Source organism: Trichosurus vulpecula, chromosome 3 (genome assembly GCF_011100635.1).
Source record: "Trichosurus vulpecula isolate mTriVul1 chromosome 3, mTriVul1.pri, whole genome shotgun sequence".
Taxonomy (NCBI): Eukaryota; Metazoa; Chordata; class Mammalia; order Diprotodontia; family Phalangeridae; genus Trichosurus; species Trichosurus vulpecula.
This window is the reverse complement of record NC_050575.1, coordinates 168,252,961-168,273,048: the sequence shown is the minus strand read 5'-3', so window position 1 is coordinate 168,273,048 and position 20,088 is coordinate 168,252,961. Positions and strand designations below refer to the sequence as shown.

General features: G+C 43.5%; 1 protein-coding gene across 1 annotated transcript in view; it reads left to right on the top strand.

The window, feature by feature from the left end:
* The window catches only part of VAV2 (vav guanine nucleotide exchange factor 2), a gene marked incomplete in the record, with an annotated part of 409,366 nt that overhangs the window by 375,207 nt on the left and 14,071 nt on the right, over nt 1-20,088 (top strand). The window contains 9 exon segments of the mRNA XM_036750644.1: nt 1,509-1,595; nt 2,407-2,492; nt 5,147-5,279; nt 7,257-7,366; nt 8,356-8,457; nt 9,876-9,964; nt 17,260-17,301; nt 18,052-18,068; nt 19,890-19,911. Coding sequence (XP_036606539.1) covers nt 1,509-1,595; nt 2,407-2,492; nt 5,147-5,279; nt 7,257-7,366; nt 8,356-8,457; nt 9,876-9,964; nt 17,260-17,301; nt 18,052-18,068; nt 19,890-19,911 — 688 coding nt within the window.

Below are 20,088 nucleotides of genomic sequence, written 5' to 3'. Positions count from 1 at the left end.
GTTGGACACAGTGCCCTCTAGTGTCAGCCAGGAGATCTGCATCTGTAAGCATACTTTCAGATATGGTGTAGTTCAACAAAAGCTTGTTTAATTCCCTGCTAGGTACAAGGTCTTGGTGCTTGTTGCTTAGAATACACACAGAGAAGATGGCACAGAAGTTACTCTCTCTAGGAGATTACAATCTATTAGTCATTTAAATTCAATGCCAGGGGTATGCCCTGGAGGACTTGGGAAAATTCAAGTCCCTTAAGGTTCATTATCTTGCCTGAGGTCAGAAATGGTCGTTCTAGAAAGTTTATCTAGGTCCTCTACTGCTTACAAATGTTTCCGTCTACCTCCCAGCTGCATGCATACCCTTTGAAGAATCTGATCATTTGCAGTATTTTGTGCACATACGTAGTAGGTGATGAATCTCTGATAAGCCGAGTTGATCTAAAGTTTTGTGAAAGTTGGTGCAGTGGGAAGAGCCCTGGATCTAGTCAAGGGACTCTCTTCTAATTTCAGCTTATTTAATAACAAAAGGCAGCATAGTTCAGGGGAAAGAGTGCTAGGTTTGGAATCAAAAGATCAGAGTTTAAATCCTGACTCTGTCCCTTGCTGCCCATGTAACCTTGGGTAAGTCACTTCTTAATCTCTTCAGTTTAGAAGTTAGAGTTAAGAAGGCCTGGGTTCAAATCCTGCCTCAGGCACTTACTAAGTGTGTGACCCGGGACAAGTCACTTAACCTCCCTTGGCCTCCATTCCCTCACCTGTATCATAGGGGTGGTAATAATAGGATCTACCCCTTAGGATTGTTTTGAGGATCCAGTAAGTTAGCCTGTATAAGCGTTTTGCCCTACATACAAATATATGAATGATAGCTATTACTGTTCTTTCCAGATGACCCTCTAAGGTTGTAAATTGGTAGAAAAGGTGCCAATCTCTATTTGTAAAGAGAGTTCCCTCCACTTCTGAAATCACAGATGATAGTGATGAAAACACAGATGATGGTGATGAGGAGGAGGAGGAGGGTTACAAGCAGGTTGGATTGGGTCAGAGGTGATAAGCTCATAGTCTACTGAACCATATTTAAAAGTAATTGAAATGTTTAACAAAATAAATTTAAAAATACCATACAACATAGATAATGTTAATTTGTGGTTTTATATGTTAATATGTGGCTCACAGGGATGCAGGGATCTGTTTCTATTTGAGTTGGACACTGGACTAGATGACCTCCGAGGTCCCTTCTTCTTCCTTTGAATCCGTGATACTGTGGACTAGCAGTGTGACCTCAGACAGATCACTTCTCTACTTCAGTCTCTTCCTTAATAATTTGGGGATAATAATCCCTGTTCTACCTGCCTTACGGGGTTGCTATGGATAAGGATTAAGTCACACAGTGTATATGCACATGCTTTGCAGAGCTGAAGACACCATTATTATGACAGATTGTCAGGGGTTTATTTTGTTTTCCACCATACTTAGAGCATGCATGCCAACTAACACCACTATTTGCCATTTTGAAGGACTTGGCGATGTACATAAATGAAGTCAAACGGGACAAAGAAACCTTAAAGAAAATCAGTGAATTCCAGAGTTCTATAGAAAACTTGGTAAGTCTGAATGGCTTTTCATTCACCCACAAAGCTTCCTTGGAACCAAAGCACAGACAGTGACAGTTATGACTTCGGTGAAAATGTAAACGTCAGCCTGAAATTAGGGAGTGTGTTTTTGCCATGACTGTTTTTACTTTGGACCGAAGAAGAAGATAGTCTCTGTGGAATATTTAACACTAGCACAGCTCTCATATCCTCCACCTCCTTTCCCTCCTAAATCCATCTGACGCACAGTATCTGTTTTTGATTTGATTTTGTTTTTCTGTGTTGGACGCTGGGCAATTTTATACTGCGTATACATCCAGTGTTCCCCACAGCAGTGAGCTGTCATATGATATACAAGGCTGTTTGCTGTTCTCCTCAGTGTTGACAAGTGCCTTTAGAAAACACACGTTGGTAGAAGACTCAGGCAGAGGTGGAAATATTTCACATTATTTGGTCACACTACTACACTGGAGGCTGATGGGTAATCTGGTCTGTTGCTGTATCCCAGAATTGTAAGCCACCTGGGTTATTAAAGCCCCATTCACAGCTCTGGTCTGCCTAAGAACTCTCCAGGTTTGGATGAGTTTTTAGAACCATGTGATACAATATGGGATAGGAGCCGCATCCTCAAAGCAAAAGAGAAAGGGTCTATTGCCTTTGGCCTCAATATCCCTTCATAAGATCTTCTCTGATAGCTACTTCCCCCTGAAACCTTTCCTACTTGGCTAGTTTCCAATTCCTCATCCTTTCTGAAGTGGGGTTCTAGGACATAAAAAAATTGAGTCCCACTATGAGGCTCATGTTATTTTCTCTTCTTTCCCAGCAAGTTAAACTGGAAGAATTTGGGAGGCCAAAGATCGATGGAGAATTAAAAGTCCGATCAATTGTAAACCATACCAAACAAGATAGGTGAGTTCACTACTGGGGCAAGGGGGTGCAGGCACGAGGGGCAAGGGTGGGAGGGAGCTGATAGGATCCTCTAAGAGCTTGGCACTGAATGGTGCCTATGCCTGCTGTGCTGTCATCTCCATTGAAAGCTTACAACATCACTTAATTTCTCTGTGTAACACCAAACACAATGAGGTGCACACAGGCACCTAATGAATAGCTGTCAAATGAATAATTATCCACACACGCATCTCTATGAAGTAGATAGTATAAATATTATTGTCTCCATTTTACAGATGGTAAAAGTGAGTCTGAGAATTAAAGTTATTTGCCCCCAAATTACTCTACCTTCCAAGCTCTCCTAGTGTTTAAAGAAAACACAAACAAAGCTGCCTAATCCAAAAAAAAAAGCTCCTGTTGTTCACATTCAGTCAATCAGGCAACCAACACATATCATCTGCACACCTGCTATCCTTTGTGGAGGACAGTAAGATCAGTAAGACATAGAGTCTTAGAGATCTCCCCTTGGGGAAGCACTCAGGCTGGTCTGGGAGACAGTAGTAACAACAGACAAGGCATATAACACTTTATGGTTGGAAAACACTTTACATAAATTATCTCATTAGAGCTTCACAGCAACACTGAAGTTGGTTGTACCAGGGCCACAACCCCCTTTTTACCAATGAAGAAGATGAGGCTTAGATAGCTTTCAGTGACAAGAGCACATAGGTGATGAATGCCAGAAGCAGGATTTTAGCTGAGGTCTTTTCTGACTCCAAAACTAACATTCTTTCTATTGTATTATACTTGAAATGACAATTCACAACACAGTCTGTGCTAAGAGCTAAGTGATTGGTAATAGGAAATGACTTAGTTATCAATCTGAATCAGAACTGCTGGAACTCCCAGTTTTTAAGTCTTTAAATGTTGTGTGGGTCATCCTGAGATTCTATTATTAATTCTTTTTTCAAATTTATCTCCCCCTCCCCCAACCCCACCTTCTATTCGGGGGGGAAAAAAAGGAAAGAAAAGAAGAACAAAATGCTTGTAACAAATAAATATGGTCAAGCCAAACAAATTTCTACATTGGCCAAGTACAAAAATGTCGGTTTCATTCTGCATCTTAAGTTCATCTTCTGATCTTTTAGTCAAGAGATGAGTAGCATGCTTCCTCATTGGTCCTCAGGAGTCAGTTGGTCATTGCATTAATCAGAGTTCTTCAGTCTTTCAAGGTCCCTGTCTTTACAATGTTGTGGTTATTGTTGTCGTGTTTTTTCTTTAGTGTTTACTTTCATTTTTTCAAATTGCCACCTTGGTCGTGTACAAAACACACAATACACATATGTGTCTCAATCTGCAGCCTAAGTCCATCATCTCTGTCAGAAGGTGGGCGAGATATCTCATCACAAGTCCTCTGGAATTGTGGTTGGTCGTTGTGTCGATCAGAGTTCTCAAGTCTTTCAAGCTGTTTGTCTTTACAATATTGTTGTTATTGGGCAAATTGTTGTCCTGGTTCTGCTCACTTCACTCTGTATCCATTCATACAAGTCTTTCTAGGTTTATCTGAACCCATCCCTTCATCATTATTTCAGCACAATAATATTTCATTACATTCTCATCCCATTATATGTTCATTGATTGCCCAATCAATGAGTGGCCCCTAGTTCTTTGTCACTATAAAAAGAGCTCCTGTAAACATTTTGACGTGCTCTCTTCTCTCCTTCAGAGAGATTCTAGCCTCTCTTTTTATTATTTCACATGTTCTGGTGTCATGTTCATGGTTTCTCCATGTTCTGGTCAGACCAGCCTTCTTGGCATTCCCTCTTCCTTCCTGCACACCAACTCTCTTCCACGCCTAAAAGGTTCTTCTTCCCATCTCTGCCTCTGAGAATCCTTTGCTTCCATCAAGACTGAGAAGTCTCCAGGAAGGCTTCACTGACTGCTCCCCACTCTGCCCTGGCTGTTAGTTGTCTCTTTTTCCTCAAACACACTTGTATTCACGCACATCACCTTTCATCTAGGCTATTGCCTCTTCTTTGATCTCCCTGACTCCTTCCCCTCTCCAGTCCATCTCCACACAGCTACCAAACTTTTCCTAAATTGCAGGTCTGACCCTATCACTCCCCTACTCAATAAACTCCAGAGCCTCCCTATCCCCACCCAAGATCAAATAGAAATAACTCTGTGTGGAATTTAAAGCTCTTTACAACTTGGCCCCAACCTACCTTTTCAGCTTGGTCCAGCCACGTTGGTGTCGTTGCTGCTTCTCACATGTACCACTCCGTCTCTCATCTGTACCATTGCATGGGCTCTCCCCCATGCTTAGAGTTTCCTTCAAATCTTAGCTCGTGTCACTTTCTGCATGAAGCCTTTTGGATCTCCCCAGCTACTAATGCCTTCCCCATCCCCTTCAATTACCTTGTATTGATTTTGTCTATCTTTGTCTATATACTTATATGTGTACATGTTGTCTCCCCTAAGGAGATGTATGCTCCTTGGAGACAGGATTTATTGTACTTTTTGTCTTTGTATCTCCTGTGCCTGGCCCATAGTAGGCACTTAGTAATTAAATGATGTTTGCTTGGGTGACAGTAGGCACTTGCTGTTAGGAATTAAATTGAATCTTTGGAATGGAAACCTCACTGATTTTCCTTTTTTAAATCTCATTGAGGCAGGTATTTATTTTTATTTGATAAAGTGGTGATTGTCTGTAAGAGGAAGGGCTACAATTATGAGCTGAAGGAGATCATCGAGCTGCTCTTTCACAAAATGACAGATGATCCAATGAATAATAAGGACATCAAGAAGGTAGGCAGGTGCCCTTTATCCACATGGGCACCCCTTGTTTTGTCTTTTGACTCCCCCTTCGTCCCCCCAGGGCCATTCATGGAGCCAGCCTCTGGAATCATAAACTTCAGTATTTTGAAGCTGGGAAGATGCTTAAAGGACATCAAACCCAACCCCGTCATCTTACAAATGGGAAAACTAGGACCCAGAGAGAGAAAAGTCTGCATAGCTAGTCAGTAGCAAAGTCGAGATTAGATCCCAGATGTTCTAAGTCTCAGTCTTCTTAGGGCAGCTTAAGTCAATGGTTTTTGGAGTACTGGCTAATAGTAAGGGATCAGAATCAGTGGCTCACTATAACTAATAGTGGCCTATTCCTTTCATGAAGGAACAAAGGGGACTGTTTTGAGAGAAGGTAGCAGGGCAGAGAGAGTCTTCATTGAGTATGCTTTTAGGCACCAGGTAGGACCAAGCTGGAATTGGCCCCTAGTGTTCTTTGCTTTGTAGATTTTGTTGCCTGTAGTGGGCTGGAATGGGATGGGGGGTGAAAGGGAAAAGCCATGCAACTTTTCTCTCTTGCTTCTCTCCCTAATGGAAAGAGAGCATGCACATTCTGTTTCCTTTTTTCTTTTTCTCCTTCACCACTGCCTCTACAGCCTTGGCATGACGCTGCTGCTCACTGAGCTACCAGTAGCAATCACCAACACTCCCATAGCCCTTTCAGCGGTACAAAGTACTTTCCTCACAGTGCTTCTCTAGGGGAGCTACCCAGTTTATCGCTATCCCCACTTTACAGGTGAGGAAGCAGGTTCAGAGAATTTCCCCAGTTACTGGGCACTGAAGCTAGAATCGGTTCTCTCAAGATTCGAGGTCCAGAGGTCTTTCTGCTCTACCCTGTTACTTCTAGTTTAAGTGCTACAGCTTGTACAGAACTGGCTTTTTAATTTTAGAATTGGAAAGAACCTCTGCACAATCCCTTATGCTGTCTGTGCCCCACATAGCCCAGGGGGCAGGCTCTGGCTCTGGCTCCTTCTCCCAGATCCTCCGTCCCTGTATCTACAGAGCCCTTAAACACAAGAGTATGCAATGACTGGGGCTTTGCAGAAGATATGAGTCATCTGGGCTTTATCTTGTAATAACCTTCTTCCCCTCACTTTTCCTCTTCTTAATGCTTTCTAGTCACATGGGAAAATGGTAAGCAAGCAGCCCTATACCTCTTCCCACTATCCCTGACCATCGGGGACCCTGGTTAAGTGTTGTTCCCTTTGACTGTTTGTATGCTCCCAGAGTATGACAATCATGACTTAATGGTTGGGGGGGTGAAGAGGGGAAGGGTATGTGAGTGTGTGGGGGAGGTGGGGGATGTGGGTATGGTGGTTAGGAGGGATTTTCCCAGTGAGGCATGCTTAAAAATCCTCTTCCATGGGAGTTTTGGGAAAAAGCAGGGGGTTCAGGCTGCATTTCTTGGCTGAGCCTAAGATTTGGGGTAGCTGTGTGTACGTAAATAGGAGCAGGGCAATATTTTAAACAATGAGGCTGGGCCTCACTCGCCTACCTGTAGTGGGGAGGTCCTGACCTCAGGCAGTCTTTCTTATTGCCTTTTTGACCTCAAAGGACAGTGATATTTTGGGTTTCATATCTGGGAAGTGAAAATAGGTGGGATGAAAAAGAATCAGGTGCCCTATTTCCTTTGGTCACAACTTGTTCCCAAAAGCTCAGTGCATTGAGGATGGCTGAAAGGGGAGGGATGCCTCTTCTCGGTTCTAAAACCAACCTGCATCTGATAAGGAGCGTTTTGAGTTGAAGCCCTTGCTGGTACCAAGGAGTTTTCTCCAAGGTGGGGGCTGGGGGGACAGCTAGGGGGAAGGCAGAGACTACCAGGACACACTGGCCTCAGTGTGTTCCTGTCTAGAGAAAGGAACATAGGTTTAAAAAGGAGAAAAAAAAACTCCACTCCATACCCAACTGAAGGAAGAAACCTTTTCTTGTTTACTATTGCAGTGGTCTTATGGGTTCTACTTAATTCACCTGCAAGGAAAGCAGGGCTTCCAGTTTTTCTGCAAGACCGAAGACATGAAAAGGAAATGGATGGAGCAGTTTGAAATGGCCATGTGAGCACCGTGAGGGCCAGCTGTCCCCAAGGGGGGGCTCCCACCAGCGTCCTCATCAGAATGTCCCAGTGCAGAATGCACTGTCCCCTCCTATTTCAACAGTCTGAGGGGCGTCTGGGGCAGAGAGCATTCAGGGCAATGGAGAGCAGGAGGAGAAGGCGGCCTTACATTATTTTGAAGGCAGAGTGTCTGCATAAGGGACCTCCTGAAGAGACCAGCTCTGAGAAGTCAGACACTTGTAAAATAAACTTCATGTGGGATAAGCCGTTCTCCTAGGATCTCTTTATACTACAAGTTTGGGGGGGTTTCAAACAAAGATGTTTATTTTAGCAGCTGTTATCGTCTAGCCAAAATCCCCTTTTCTGTAACTTCAGTAAGTCTTTGCATATTTGATGAACAAGGGGAGAAATGCTGTCATGGTTAGTGAACTCTAAAGCTTTTAGGACTGAGATCTTAAGAGACCACAGGATCTCAGAGCTAGAAGGGGATCTTAAAGTATGTCTAGCCTACCTTTCATTTTGCACTGGGAAACTAAGGCCCAGGGATGGAGATAAGTGGCCCAATGTCACACAAAGTTAGTAGTAGACCTGGTATGAGAACCCCAGTCATCTAACAACCAGCCGCAAGCTTTTTCCACTGCACAGAAGCATGTCTTGCCTCCGTTGGAGGCCATGGGATGCAGGAGGAAATGTGGGAGATTTGGAGCCAGAGAATGGATTGGAATCTGGACTCTGCTACTTTCTACCTGTGTGACTTTGGACAAGCCACGTAACCCTTTGGGGCCTCAGTGTTTTTATCTGTTAAAAAAAATTGAAGGAACAGGATAGGATGGTCTTTAAGATGTTTTCCAGTTCTATGTCTATGATTGGTTCATTCCCTGGGCCTTTTAGAGGTCAAGGAGTCCAGAAAGCCCAAAAAGGCAGGAATGACCCCAGGCTTGGGGAGGTGGCGCGGGCAGGGTATGACTCAGTGTGTTCCCCTTTTTTCAGGTCAAACATTAAACCAGAGAAGGCCAATGCAAACCATCACAACTTCCAGATGTACACATTTGACAAGACCACCAACTGCAAAGCATGCAAGATGTTCTTAAGGTGAGAGAAGCCTCATATCTGCTAGATCCCCGCCATATCTGCCACATCCTTGCCATGGCCCAGCATCGGCTAGTTGCAGCAGAGCACCTCCTGATTTCTTTAGCCTTTTTGCTCTGGAAAATTAGAGAGGGGTATATAAGTCACCAGGATCATTTGGGGGGGGGGGAAATGAAAACTCATAGATTTAGAGCTAGAAGAGAACTTAAAGTTCATATAACCTAACTGTTTTCTTTTACAAATGAAAAAATTGGTACCCAGAAAGGTTAGGAGACTTGCCAAAGGAGATAAGTAGCAGAGTCACGAATTTGAACTCAGGCCCTCTGAATCTAGGTGGTACAAAGGATAGAGCACTGGGCCTGGAGTCAGAAAGGCTCATCTTCCTGAGTTCAAATCTGGCCTCAGATACTTACTAGCTTTGTGACCCTGGGAAAGTCACTTATTACTTTTTGCCTCAGTTTGTCATCTGTTAAATGAGCTGGAAGGGAAATGGCAAACCAGTCCAGTATCTTTGCCAAGAAAACCCCACAATGGGGGCATGGAGAATTGTACATGACCGAATAACAGCAATCTCTGAGTCTAAATCCAGAGCCCTTTCTGCTGTACTACAGTTCAGCTCTACCATTCAAATTTTCCTTCGCTCCCCTACTTAAAGTCACCTTCATGCAAAATTGTTCCTTGCTCATTTTCTGTAGGTTAAAAATTTTTTTTCTTTTGGAAAGGAAACATTTCTTCATGGCTGTGATGCCAAATTTTAAATTCTCCACACTGAAAGGGTATGTGTCCTTGAGCTAAAACACTGCTATAGGGTTAGTTTAAAAATAAATGCATCCATTCATTCGGGAGATATTTATTGAGAATCCACTATGTGCTCATAACTCTGCCAGCTCTGACCTCAAGGATCCAGAACTGGACTCTGATGGAGCAGTAGAATTTAGACAGGCTGAGAGGGAGAAGGAGAAGGGATGTATTCTCTATAGAAACATAGCCAGAAGCTAGGACACAAAACTGGGAATGGCATCTGGGAGTGGGTGGGTGGGGTTGAGACTAGTTAGTAAATCTGCTTGGCTGGAGCCAAGGTTTATGGGGGGGGAGGGTCATTTATGGATGGGATCATAGGTTTAGAGCAAGAAGGGATCTTAGAGGCCAACTTATGCAATCCCCCTCATTTTACAGATGAGGAAACTGAGGCTCAGAGAAGCTAACTTGCTCAGCTGGTCAGGGAAGCAATGGGAGAAAATCATTTACAAACTGGATTGCAGTCAAATTGTAGAGTGTCTTGTGGAATGTCAGATTGGGTAGTTAGTTTGGGCTTGATCCCTGTAAGCCAGGGAAAACTTGGAAGATTTCTAAGCAAAACCCAGAGGCAAAAGTGAAGTCTCATTTTTTTTCCTTCCCTTTTTTCCCATTTACCTCTTCAGGGGGACTTTCTATCAAGGCTATCTTTGCACTAAATGTGGGGTTGGGGCACATAAGGAATGCTTAGAAGTGATTCCACCCTGCAAAATAAGTAAGTATACTGAAATTCCCCATTCCCTTTGTTCCTTCCTTCCTTCCTCCCTTCCTCCTTCCCTCCCTCTCTGCCTCCCTCCCTCCCCCCCCTCTCTTTCCCCCCTCTACCCCCTTTCCTCCCCTCTCCTTCTCCTCTCTTCTCCCTTCCTCCTTTCCCTCTCTTCTCTTTCACCTCCCTCCTCTTCTCTTTTTTCCCTTTTCCCCTTCCCAACTTATGTGTTTTTCAAAAATTAACCAACTTAAAATCATTATGAAGCCACTCTGTTTCCAGGGCCCTTTCTGACCTCTTCTTCTGTGTGTTTTGCTTTCAGATTTTTAAAAATTACTTTTGTTCTTGTTATTGTTATTGTAACTTACATTGTTGTGGTCAGTGTCTATATTGCCCAGGATTTGCTTTTATTCCCTCTCTGTTACTTTGGACAAGTCTTCCCATGTTATTCGTATTTTTCATACTTGTGAATCCAGCTTCCACTTCTGCAGAACTGTGGGCTTGAATACAAAAAGAAGGCAGTTACTGCAGGCAAATCCTCATCTCAGACGGCTTTGCAGCCCTCCCTACCCCACTGAAATCCCTCCCCACCCCCAGAAACCCCAAGTTTAGTGATTGGCTCACTTCCTGGCCTGCTCCCCAGGATGGGGAAGAGAACAGGCAGGCCACATTTAGAAACAGCCTGTATTTCAGAAGAGAGACCTCATATATTTGGGGAGGGAGGGGAAGGAAAAAGCTCTGAAGGCTCTTTATGACTGCTGTGTTTGTTCTTGGAAGGTGTGGATTCTGTGAAGAAAGGGTTTAGCCTTGTTTTGTAGTGACCCCTGCTGGCCACATTTATTATTAATAATAATGACAGCCAACGGTTGCAACCCAAACCAAATTCCCAGGAACCTCATTGGGGTCTGGGCCTATAGCATCTTAATACTTCACAGCTCTGTGCTTTCATCTGCCCCCGTGCCTCCATCTACCTATGCAGACTGCAACCCAACTATACCTTAGAGTAGTATTTGTGAGCTGCTGCTTGCTAACGGATTCATTCCTCACCACACCCAGAGAGAATAAGATGGGTTGGAAAGATACCAGCCATTGACGAATGTGTTCAGATAGATTATTATCCCCAGGGGGCCTGGTTACCATTGTGGAGGTGGAGAAGGCTAGGGAGGGGAGGCATTAAGCTGGTAGCGGCAAGTGAGCAGCATGGTCCACAGCTTCAGAGGCAAGAAATTAAGTGTCCATATAGGGGGAAAGCTTCACTAGTGAAAAGTTTCACTAGAAACAAGCATGTGTAAAGAAAGTAATGAATCTGGAAATATAGATTGGAACTGGGGTATTAAGGGCTTTAAATACTGAGCTAAGGAATTTGCATTTTATTCCAAAGGCAATAAATGGGAAGCCATTAAAGCTTCTTCAGCAGGCAGGTGATGTGGCCACACTTTGTGTTTTAGGAAATCAGCCTTTTGGTGAGATTATTTACATCCTTTACATTGTGCCTGGCACTGTGTGGGTATTTGACAAATAAATGCTGGTAGTCAGTTCTCTAGGCTGTTCCTCAGCAGACACAGTTTATGGTAGCCCCATTTTAAAAGTCATTTTAGCTTGATCAGACATACTCAACTCCTCTAGCCACCTCAATGCCACAGTTAGGCATCAGAAGAGGACTTGAATGGAGAGAAGTCATCATAGCTCTCCTAGCTTATATTTGTATAGTATACTCTGCAAACACTACCTCATTTGATCCATGTAACAAGGGAGTACAAATACCGCTTCTGTCATTTTACAGATAAAGAAACCAAGGCTCAGAGAAATAAAGTGAGACCACCTAAAGTCACATAGCTGATGTTATAGGATGGATTGGAGCTCAGAGTGAGCTCTGACTGTACCTCTGGAGCTTTTCCCAACATACCACTGAGTCAGGTGTTTAGAGCTAGAAGGATTTCAGAGAATCTAGTCCAGTTGCTTTATGTTCTAGATAAGGGAACCGAGTCCCAGAGAGTAAAAGTGACCAACCCAGATCGCAGCCAGGACTGGAAGCCAGGCCTCCTGACTCCTGGTCCAGTGCTCTAAGCTCTCCCATACCTTTTATCTTCATGCCCCAGTATCATGCTAACACCAGGCCATTTATTTCCGGGCCTCAAATTCCATACTAATGAGGCTAAGGTGCTACATTTTAGCCCAGTTCCAGGGGATTGTGGGGGTTCACCATTCTCTTCCATTTTCCCCTCAGGGTATAGATGGGTGACCTGGAAGAAGGCAAAAAGTAGGTCTACTCCTGCAGTCCTGGGACAGAACCCTTCATGTAGAGCAGGCCTTATATAGAGTATACTGGAAAGAAATGTTTCTTGCTCTCTTTGCTATCTGGTGGTACCTGAAATTCCAACATCAGAGATTCATTCTTTTGAGGCTGAATGATTCTGCCCTAAAATTTAGAGCTGAAAGGAACCTAACATAAAGACTAATTCAATGCTCCAACACCATCCCCTTCCCTTTTTTTTTAATTGGAGAGGAGACAGAGAGGTTATGTGACTTTCCCAAAGTCACACAGTTAATAAGTGACAGTACCAGGATTTAATCCTAAATCTTCTGATGTAATAACACTGAATCATGCTGAAGAGTCCCCTAATAACAGCAATTCATGGTTCCAGAACTTGCCATAGAGGATGGAGGGAAAGATATGGGATGGGAGAATTCTGTGGTAAAGAAGGTATGGGTGTATTGCAATGTGCATACGTGATGGGAATACTCATATCAAGGAGATCACAGATTCACCTCATTGTTAATGTAACACTCTACAGTCTAGAGAGAAACATTATCCTGTTGAAATAGCCCTGCCCTTGGGCATGGCAACACCTACTATTAGTAAATCACTGAGTGGGGTATTCCTTGATAGACAGCTGAGAACAACATAAGCAGCTGCAGAAGAAATGGGGGCGGGGAGGGGCAGAATAAGCATTTATTAAGACGCTGACATGGACTGGGCAATGTAATAAGTACACAGGACCGAGGAGGGTTTATTGTTAGAGGGCCATGTGGCTGCCTTAAACATTTAGGTCTAGACTAGGTGAAGTGGTAGTATGCTCAACGTCCAGAGTTTTGGCTAGGCCAACAGACTTCCTAGCCAATATTGCCAGAGTCAGGGTCATGGCCTCAGGGTGGGAGAGGTAAGTGTTTAACACCAGCTCTCTGAAAAGTATGACATACTTCAAGATTAATCTCTGTAATTAACTTTTTTTCCATCTGTTTCTTTTTTTTCTAATTTTTTTTATCTAATACTTTCTTGTTTTTTAGATTTTTTTTTTATTTTTAGTTTACAACACTGAGTTCCACAGGTTTTTGAGTTCTAAATTTTCTTCCCCTCCCTCCCCTCCCCTCTCCCCCCAAGATGGCATGGAATCTGATATATGCTCTACATATATCTTCTCATTAAACATATTTACACAATAGTCAAGTTGTAAAGAAGAACCATGAACAATGGAGTGAATCATGAGAAAGAAGAAACAAAACCAAAAAAATATATAGAAAAAAAAGAGAGCAGATAGTTTCCTTCAATCCGCATTCAGACTCCATAGTTCTTTCTCTGGATGTAGAAAGCTTTCCATCATGAGACCTTTGGAGCTGTCTTTGAACCTTGTATTGCTGAGAAGAACCAAGTCTATCAAAGCTAGTCATCACAGAATCAATATGTCTGTGGTTGTGTACAGTGTTCTCCTGGTTCTGCTCTGCTCACTCAACCTCATATCATGTAGTTCTTTCCAGGTTATTATGAAGTCCATATCTTCCCCATTTCTTATGGCACAATAGTATTCCATTACATTCGTATACCACAACTTGTTTAGCCATTCCCCAATTGATGGGCATCCCCTTGATTTCCAATTCTTTGCTACCACAAAAAGAGCTGCTCTAAATATTTTTGTACATAGAGGTCCCTTTCCCCTATGTGTGATCTCTTTAGGATACAGCCCTAGAAGTAAGTGGTAATGCTGGGTCAAAGGGTATGCATATTTTTTATAGCCCTTTGGGCATAGTTCTAAATTGCTCTCCAGAATGGCTGGATCTGTTCACAACTCCACCAACAATGTAACAGTGTTCCAATTTTCCCACTTCCTCTCCAGGATTTATCATTTTCCTGTTTTCTCATGCTAGCCAATCTGAAAGGAGAGATGTGGTACCTAAGAATTGTTTTGATTCGCATTTCTCTAATCAGTAGTGATTTAGAGCATTTTTTCATATGCCTATAGATATCTTTAATTTCTTCCTCTGAAAACTGCCTGTTCATATCCTTTGACTGTTTCTCAATTGGGGAATGACTTGTATTCCTATAAATTTGGCTCAGTTCCCTGTATATTTTAGATATGAGGCCTTTACCAGAGATACTGGTTGTAAATATTTTCTCCCCATCTGTTTCTTAAATAGAGACAATCAACAAAATAATAAATCAAGCCCTAATTTGTAGCATTTTCTGATTTCCAGAGTGTAAATACTCCCAGTGAAAATTAAACAATCCACTCATTGGCTGGTTCCAGCACGTCCCTGGTCATGCTAGTCCTACTTGGTCCCAGCCACAGGGACAATCACAGCAAGCACTAGGTGTCCATATGTCTTCTTGCTTTTCTTTGCACATGATCCTCCATCTCTGAACTCCAAGCATTTTCACTGAATGTCCCCTAAGTCTGGGATGCTCTCCCACAATATCTGTAATTCCTGACTTCCCTGGCTTTCTTCAAGGTCCAACTAAAGCCATGCCTTCCACAAGAATCCTTTCCTAGTCCTTAGCATCAGAGACCATCCCCAATTTTCCTTGTCTTTATCTTTTCATAGTTGTGCACATGGTGTCCACCCCCTTAAACTGTGAATTCCTTGAGAGCAGGGACTATCTTGTACCTTTCCAAGTATTCCCAGAGCTTAGAACAGTGCTCAGCACACAGTAAGTGCTTAATAAATGTTTGTTGACTGGCCAACCTTGGCAGCCTTGCCCTTAATTCTTAGAGATATTTTGTGATGTCTCCAAGATACAGTTTACAGAGAAGGAGGGACCATATAATTCCACAGACATTTGCCAAGCTACAACTGGATTCTCTAGGCAAATATTGGCCCCGGAGCCTAAGGTAGGACAGGACAGAGTCAGGGAGAAGCAAGAAAAGGGGATAACGACAATGGTGGTGAGAATAAGAGCTAGCATTTTTGCAGCACTTTACATTTCATTTGCAAAGTACTTTACATATGCTTCCTCATTAGATCCTTATAGGAGCCCAGTGAGGTACATGGTATTAGTGTTCCCATCTTACATATGAGGAGACTGATGTTGAGAAAGGTTAAGTACCTTACCACACAGCTAATAAGTGCCTGAGGTAGGAATTGAATCTGTCCATCAACGAGCATTTATTAAGTGCCTGCTGTGTGCCAGACAGTGTCTTAGGAACTGGAGATAAGAAGACAAATATGAAATAGGCTCTGCTCTCTTAAGAATTTCTGGCACTCCAGGCCATATCACTTCTCTGTGATCCAGAGGGTAGAAGGTGTGATCTGAGGACTGACCTAAGATGGCATCATGTGGTAGGACCAGTACCAAGTTCAAATCCAGGCTCTGATATTTATGAAATATGAAACCATGGGCCAGTGACTCCAATTCGCTGAGCCTCAGTTTCCTTATCTTTATTTTTATCTTTATTTGCTTTTTTGGAGGCAATCAGAGTTAAGTGACTTGCTCAAACTCTGAGGCTCGGATTTGAACTCAAGTCCTCCTGACTCCAGGGCCAGTACTGTATCCACTGCACCGCCCAGCTGCTCCCTTCCCTGTTTTTAAAATGAGAGTGATGACAGTCGAATTACTGAACAGTATTGTTGTGGGTAATGCTCTTTATAAGCCTTCAGGCTATAGAAATATGAGTTTGGCCTTTGTTTAATTCAGTCCATGAACAACTCTGTATGGAGCTCCTCCTGGGTCCTCCTGCAAAGCACAGTGAGGAATATAGAAGAAACAGAGGACAAAGACCTTGCGCTTTGAAGAGCTCACAGTCCAGATAAAACAAGTGGGCCACAAATACAGTACCGAGTGTAAGAAGTATTTAGTTCTATTCTTCATGTTAAGAGTAGAGAAAAGGAAGGTAGGTGTATTTTGGCCGGGGAGGGAGGGAGAGAAACACCAAGGACCAGAGGAATCAGGTAAGAGCACACAGATGAGCTAGAACTTAAGCTGGTCCTTCAAATATGGAGAGGATTTGTCTGGGTACAGAGATGGGAAGGATTTCCAGGCGGGGGGAACAACATGAGCAAAGGTGTGGAGGGAGAATGTGATCAGGAAGACTGGAATACTGAAGTTGGGAGAGACAGAGGCTGAGAGGGAATAAGATAGAGGACTTTAAACTCATAGAGGGCATGGAGAAAGTGGAGTGTGGATTGTTCGCCACATTCCAGATACTAAAACTGTGGGTAGCTTAGAGCATTATGCGAGATAGTTTTGAGAACCCCCACCCCACCAAAAAATAAAGACTTCCTGCAGTAGAGAATAAACTTATAGAACTTATTACCATGTTGAATAGTATAGGCTGAAACACAAATCATTGTTCAAACAAATTATAACAAGTTATTTTATGCTAATTTCTGTCTTCCAATATAGTCTTCCCCCTCCATCTCCCAGAGAGCCATCCCCTTATAACAAGAATTAAAAAAGAAGAAATAAACATCTCAGCAAGACTAGCCAACATATTGAAAAAGGTCTGACATATATATAAAGTATTCCATACCCATAGTCCCCCACCTCTGTAAAGAAGTAGGGGAAGGAACTTCCTCATTATCTCCTCTTTGGGGCCAAGATTAGTCATAAGTTCACAACATTCAATTTAGAATGCTTTGTTGCTGTTCTTTCCATTTACTTTTGTTTTATGTAAAAAATTAGTCAATTTAGAGAAAATAATAACTCCCATTTATATAGTGCTGATGAAGTAGGTAGGGCCAATATTTATTATCTCCATTTTATAGATAGGAAAATTGAGGCTCAGAAAGGTAAAAGATCTTGCCCATGGTCACACAGGTGTCAGAGACCAAAGTTTGAACTTAAAGTCTCCTCAGTATGAGTCAAACACTGTACTATATTAGGCTAGTACCGTGGAGAGAACCTGGTCCTCCCCTAAATCATTACTCAGGGACCATTACAGAGATAGAATCCTGGGCTGGAGGGACTCTGAGGCTGGCCCCAGGTGGCCCTTATGTGAGCGTATGCAATGACTTCTTTCTTTACGTGTCCGTGTCTCCTGGCTTGGATCTCTGCTGGACCCCGGCTCAGTGTGTCCATCTGTGTTCTTTAGGGCCCATTGGATACATATGTCTACCTAAATATATCTGCAACTGTGAGTGCTAGAATGCATTTGAATTGCCAGAGTCTCCCGTGTGCTTTTTACTGTAACCATTGCCCTGCTCCACAGAGAACGGGCTACCCAGCTGGTCAGATCCTTGGGACTCAGCAGGCTGCTCTTAGTGGTGGTGGGGGGGAAGATGGGAGAAGTCCTGGGGAGCAGCGGGTGGGGGCTGGAATATGTCCTTGCTATCTGACAAGCTGAAGCCTGCCTCTCTCCTGCAGCATGTGATCACACTGACATCAGCAAATCCGTTTGTAGGGCTCCATCCCAAAGCTCTGCTCAGATTACCATCTCTCCCTCTTCCCAAAACCAAAGCTTAAAAATTAACTCTCCGAAACTGATAGAGTGTACTCAGAGGTATGGTAGGAACACATGGTGGGAACAGTGGGGGACCACCGCCCCACCCCGGCCCGGGCTCCTTTCCTGTCCTCGCTGCAATCCATACTGGTGACTAACCTTCATGATGTCTTGCCTCACTCACAAACCTAAAACAACAGGCCCAGGGCGATGCACTTGAATGAATAAGAGAATGAACAGGGGGAGGGTAGAAACGGGGAAAAAATTTGTAATTCAAACTTTTGTGAAAATCAATGCTGAAAACTAAATATATTAAATAAATTTTAAAAAAAAGAAAATGAAAAGTGAAAAAAGAAAAAAAAAAAGAATGAACAGGTTCATGCAGGGGCTCATTCACTACAGGCTGTTTGGCCTCTAATTCTGCTTGAATTTCTTCTTTTTCAGGTTCTCCTGTAGACCCGGTAAGAACATCCAAACCCATTCTCTTCCCTCTCACCCCTGTTGCTTATAAAACCTGGTTCATGCCTGCTGGCAGAGACACCGTTCAATTATCTGAATTCCCACTGCTTCCCTGAGCCACAAGCCATCCATTAAGGGTGATGGTGGTAACAGGATTCCCCTGTATGTCTTCTTCAGTGGCAATTTATTTACGTATAGCAATAGAATTCCATCTGGGTGATAGGCCCACTGGATCCTTCCTGTGCCACGGAGGTGATGCTTCCTCCTCCTTGGAAGTCTCTGATCCAGAGGCTAGAGGACCACTCATTCAGTATGTTGTAATGCAGATTCCTTTCATGTACAGGGTACTAGACAAGGCCCCTTCCATCTCTCCCACTGTATGATTTTTACCTGGTCCAGGACTTTGAATGTCCTTCCTGTCGGGTGGTCCATCCTGTGGTCCTCTTGTGCTGCTCCCCCGACAGCCGAGGATGCCAGAAAACATTCAAGGGTTCTGTGTCCTATGCCTGGCACATGGAGAGCGCTTAACAGATGCTTACTGATCGATGGATCCTTTCCCTTGGCCCCCCCTACCCTCCACCGGGTTTCTCTATTTTACATTGAAGACAGCTCGTCTTTATCACCAAATCAGCCCATCAATAAGTATTTGTGAGGGGGAAGAGTAGAGGTGTCAAACAGCAGCCCCCCCCCCATTGCAGCCAGAAACTAGATTCAAATAGAATTGGGAAATATCTAGCAAAATAAATAAAAACACAATAGAATATAAAGAAATATTAATTTGTGGCTTTCTAACCCAATATGTGACCCACAGAGATCCTTATGTACCGGTTAGTGGTCCATTTCTATTTGAGTTTGACACCGCTGGCATGGTGGACAGGGTACTGTTGCAGGACAGTGAGAAGGGTACAGAGTACTATGAAAGAAACACTGGAAGACCTGGGTTCAAATCCTGCATCAGACATGTATGAGCTACGTGATCTTGGGCAAGTTACTTCTCTGTGCCTCAGTTTTCTTATCTGTAAAGTAAAGGAGTGAACATAAAAGGCTCTGAAATCCCTTCCAGCTGTAAATCTTGTTGTCTTTGTTCAGTCACCTCAGTCGTGTTCAACTCACCATGACCCTATTTGAGGTTTTCTTGGCGAAGATACTGGAGTAGTTTGCCGTTTCCTTTTCCAGTTCATTTTACAGATGAAGAAACTGAGGCAAACAGAGTTAAATGACTTGCCCAGGATCACACAGCTCCTAAGTGTCTCTCCTTGACCCCACGCCTAGCACTCTATCTACTGTGCCACCCAGCTGCCCCAGCTCTAAATCTGTGACCCTATGATTTACTGCGTGCCCAGCAATGTGCTGCTATGTACCGTGGAGGATGCAGGAGATCAATAAAATAAAATTGAGTGAGCAAACATTTATGCAGGGCCTACTATGTGTGGGGCACTAGTCTAGAACCCAGGCTTTGGCCCTAAAGAGATTATCACTGCATTGAAGAGGCGACACAGGCACTTAGTGCCGTAGGAATACATTATAGTAACCACTGGGCTGCTCAGGGAAGGCTTTGTGGAGAAGCTGGGGAGGGAGGGAGGGGGATACAAAGAGGGTAAAAGAAAGTGGATGGCTCTAATAAAAGGCTCTTGGCCTGAGAGGCATCAAAGCCCCCTGTGCAGTACCCCCTCTCTGTCCATTGCTTTGACTTCTAGGGTGGGGAGCTTGTCATCCACAGCAGTGAAGGGTGACTTAAGAAAAATAAATCGGATATTTTAAGCCCGAGTCAATGAAAAGTGCCTTCTCTAATTGCGGTCTGTTGTTTTTTCTTTCCTTTGTAGGACGCACTAAGTACAGGAGCTGGTAAGTATGTCTGGTACAGTGCAAAACACTCATTATTTAAGGTTCCATTTGGGAGGGTTAATGAATAGTTGTGTCATGTGGGAAAGAGACATTGACATTGGCAAGAACCCTGAATCCGTCCCGCTTAGACCTTCTCTTGAAATGCCACAGCAGCTCCCCCAGGAGAGGGGTGGGGTA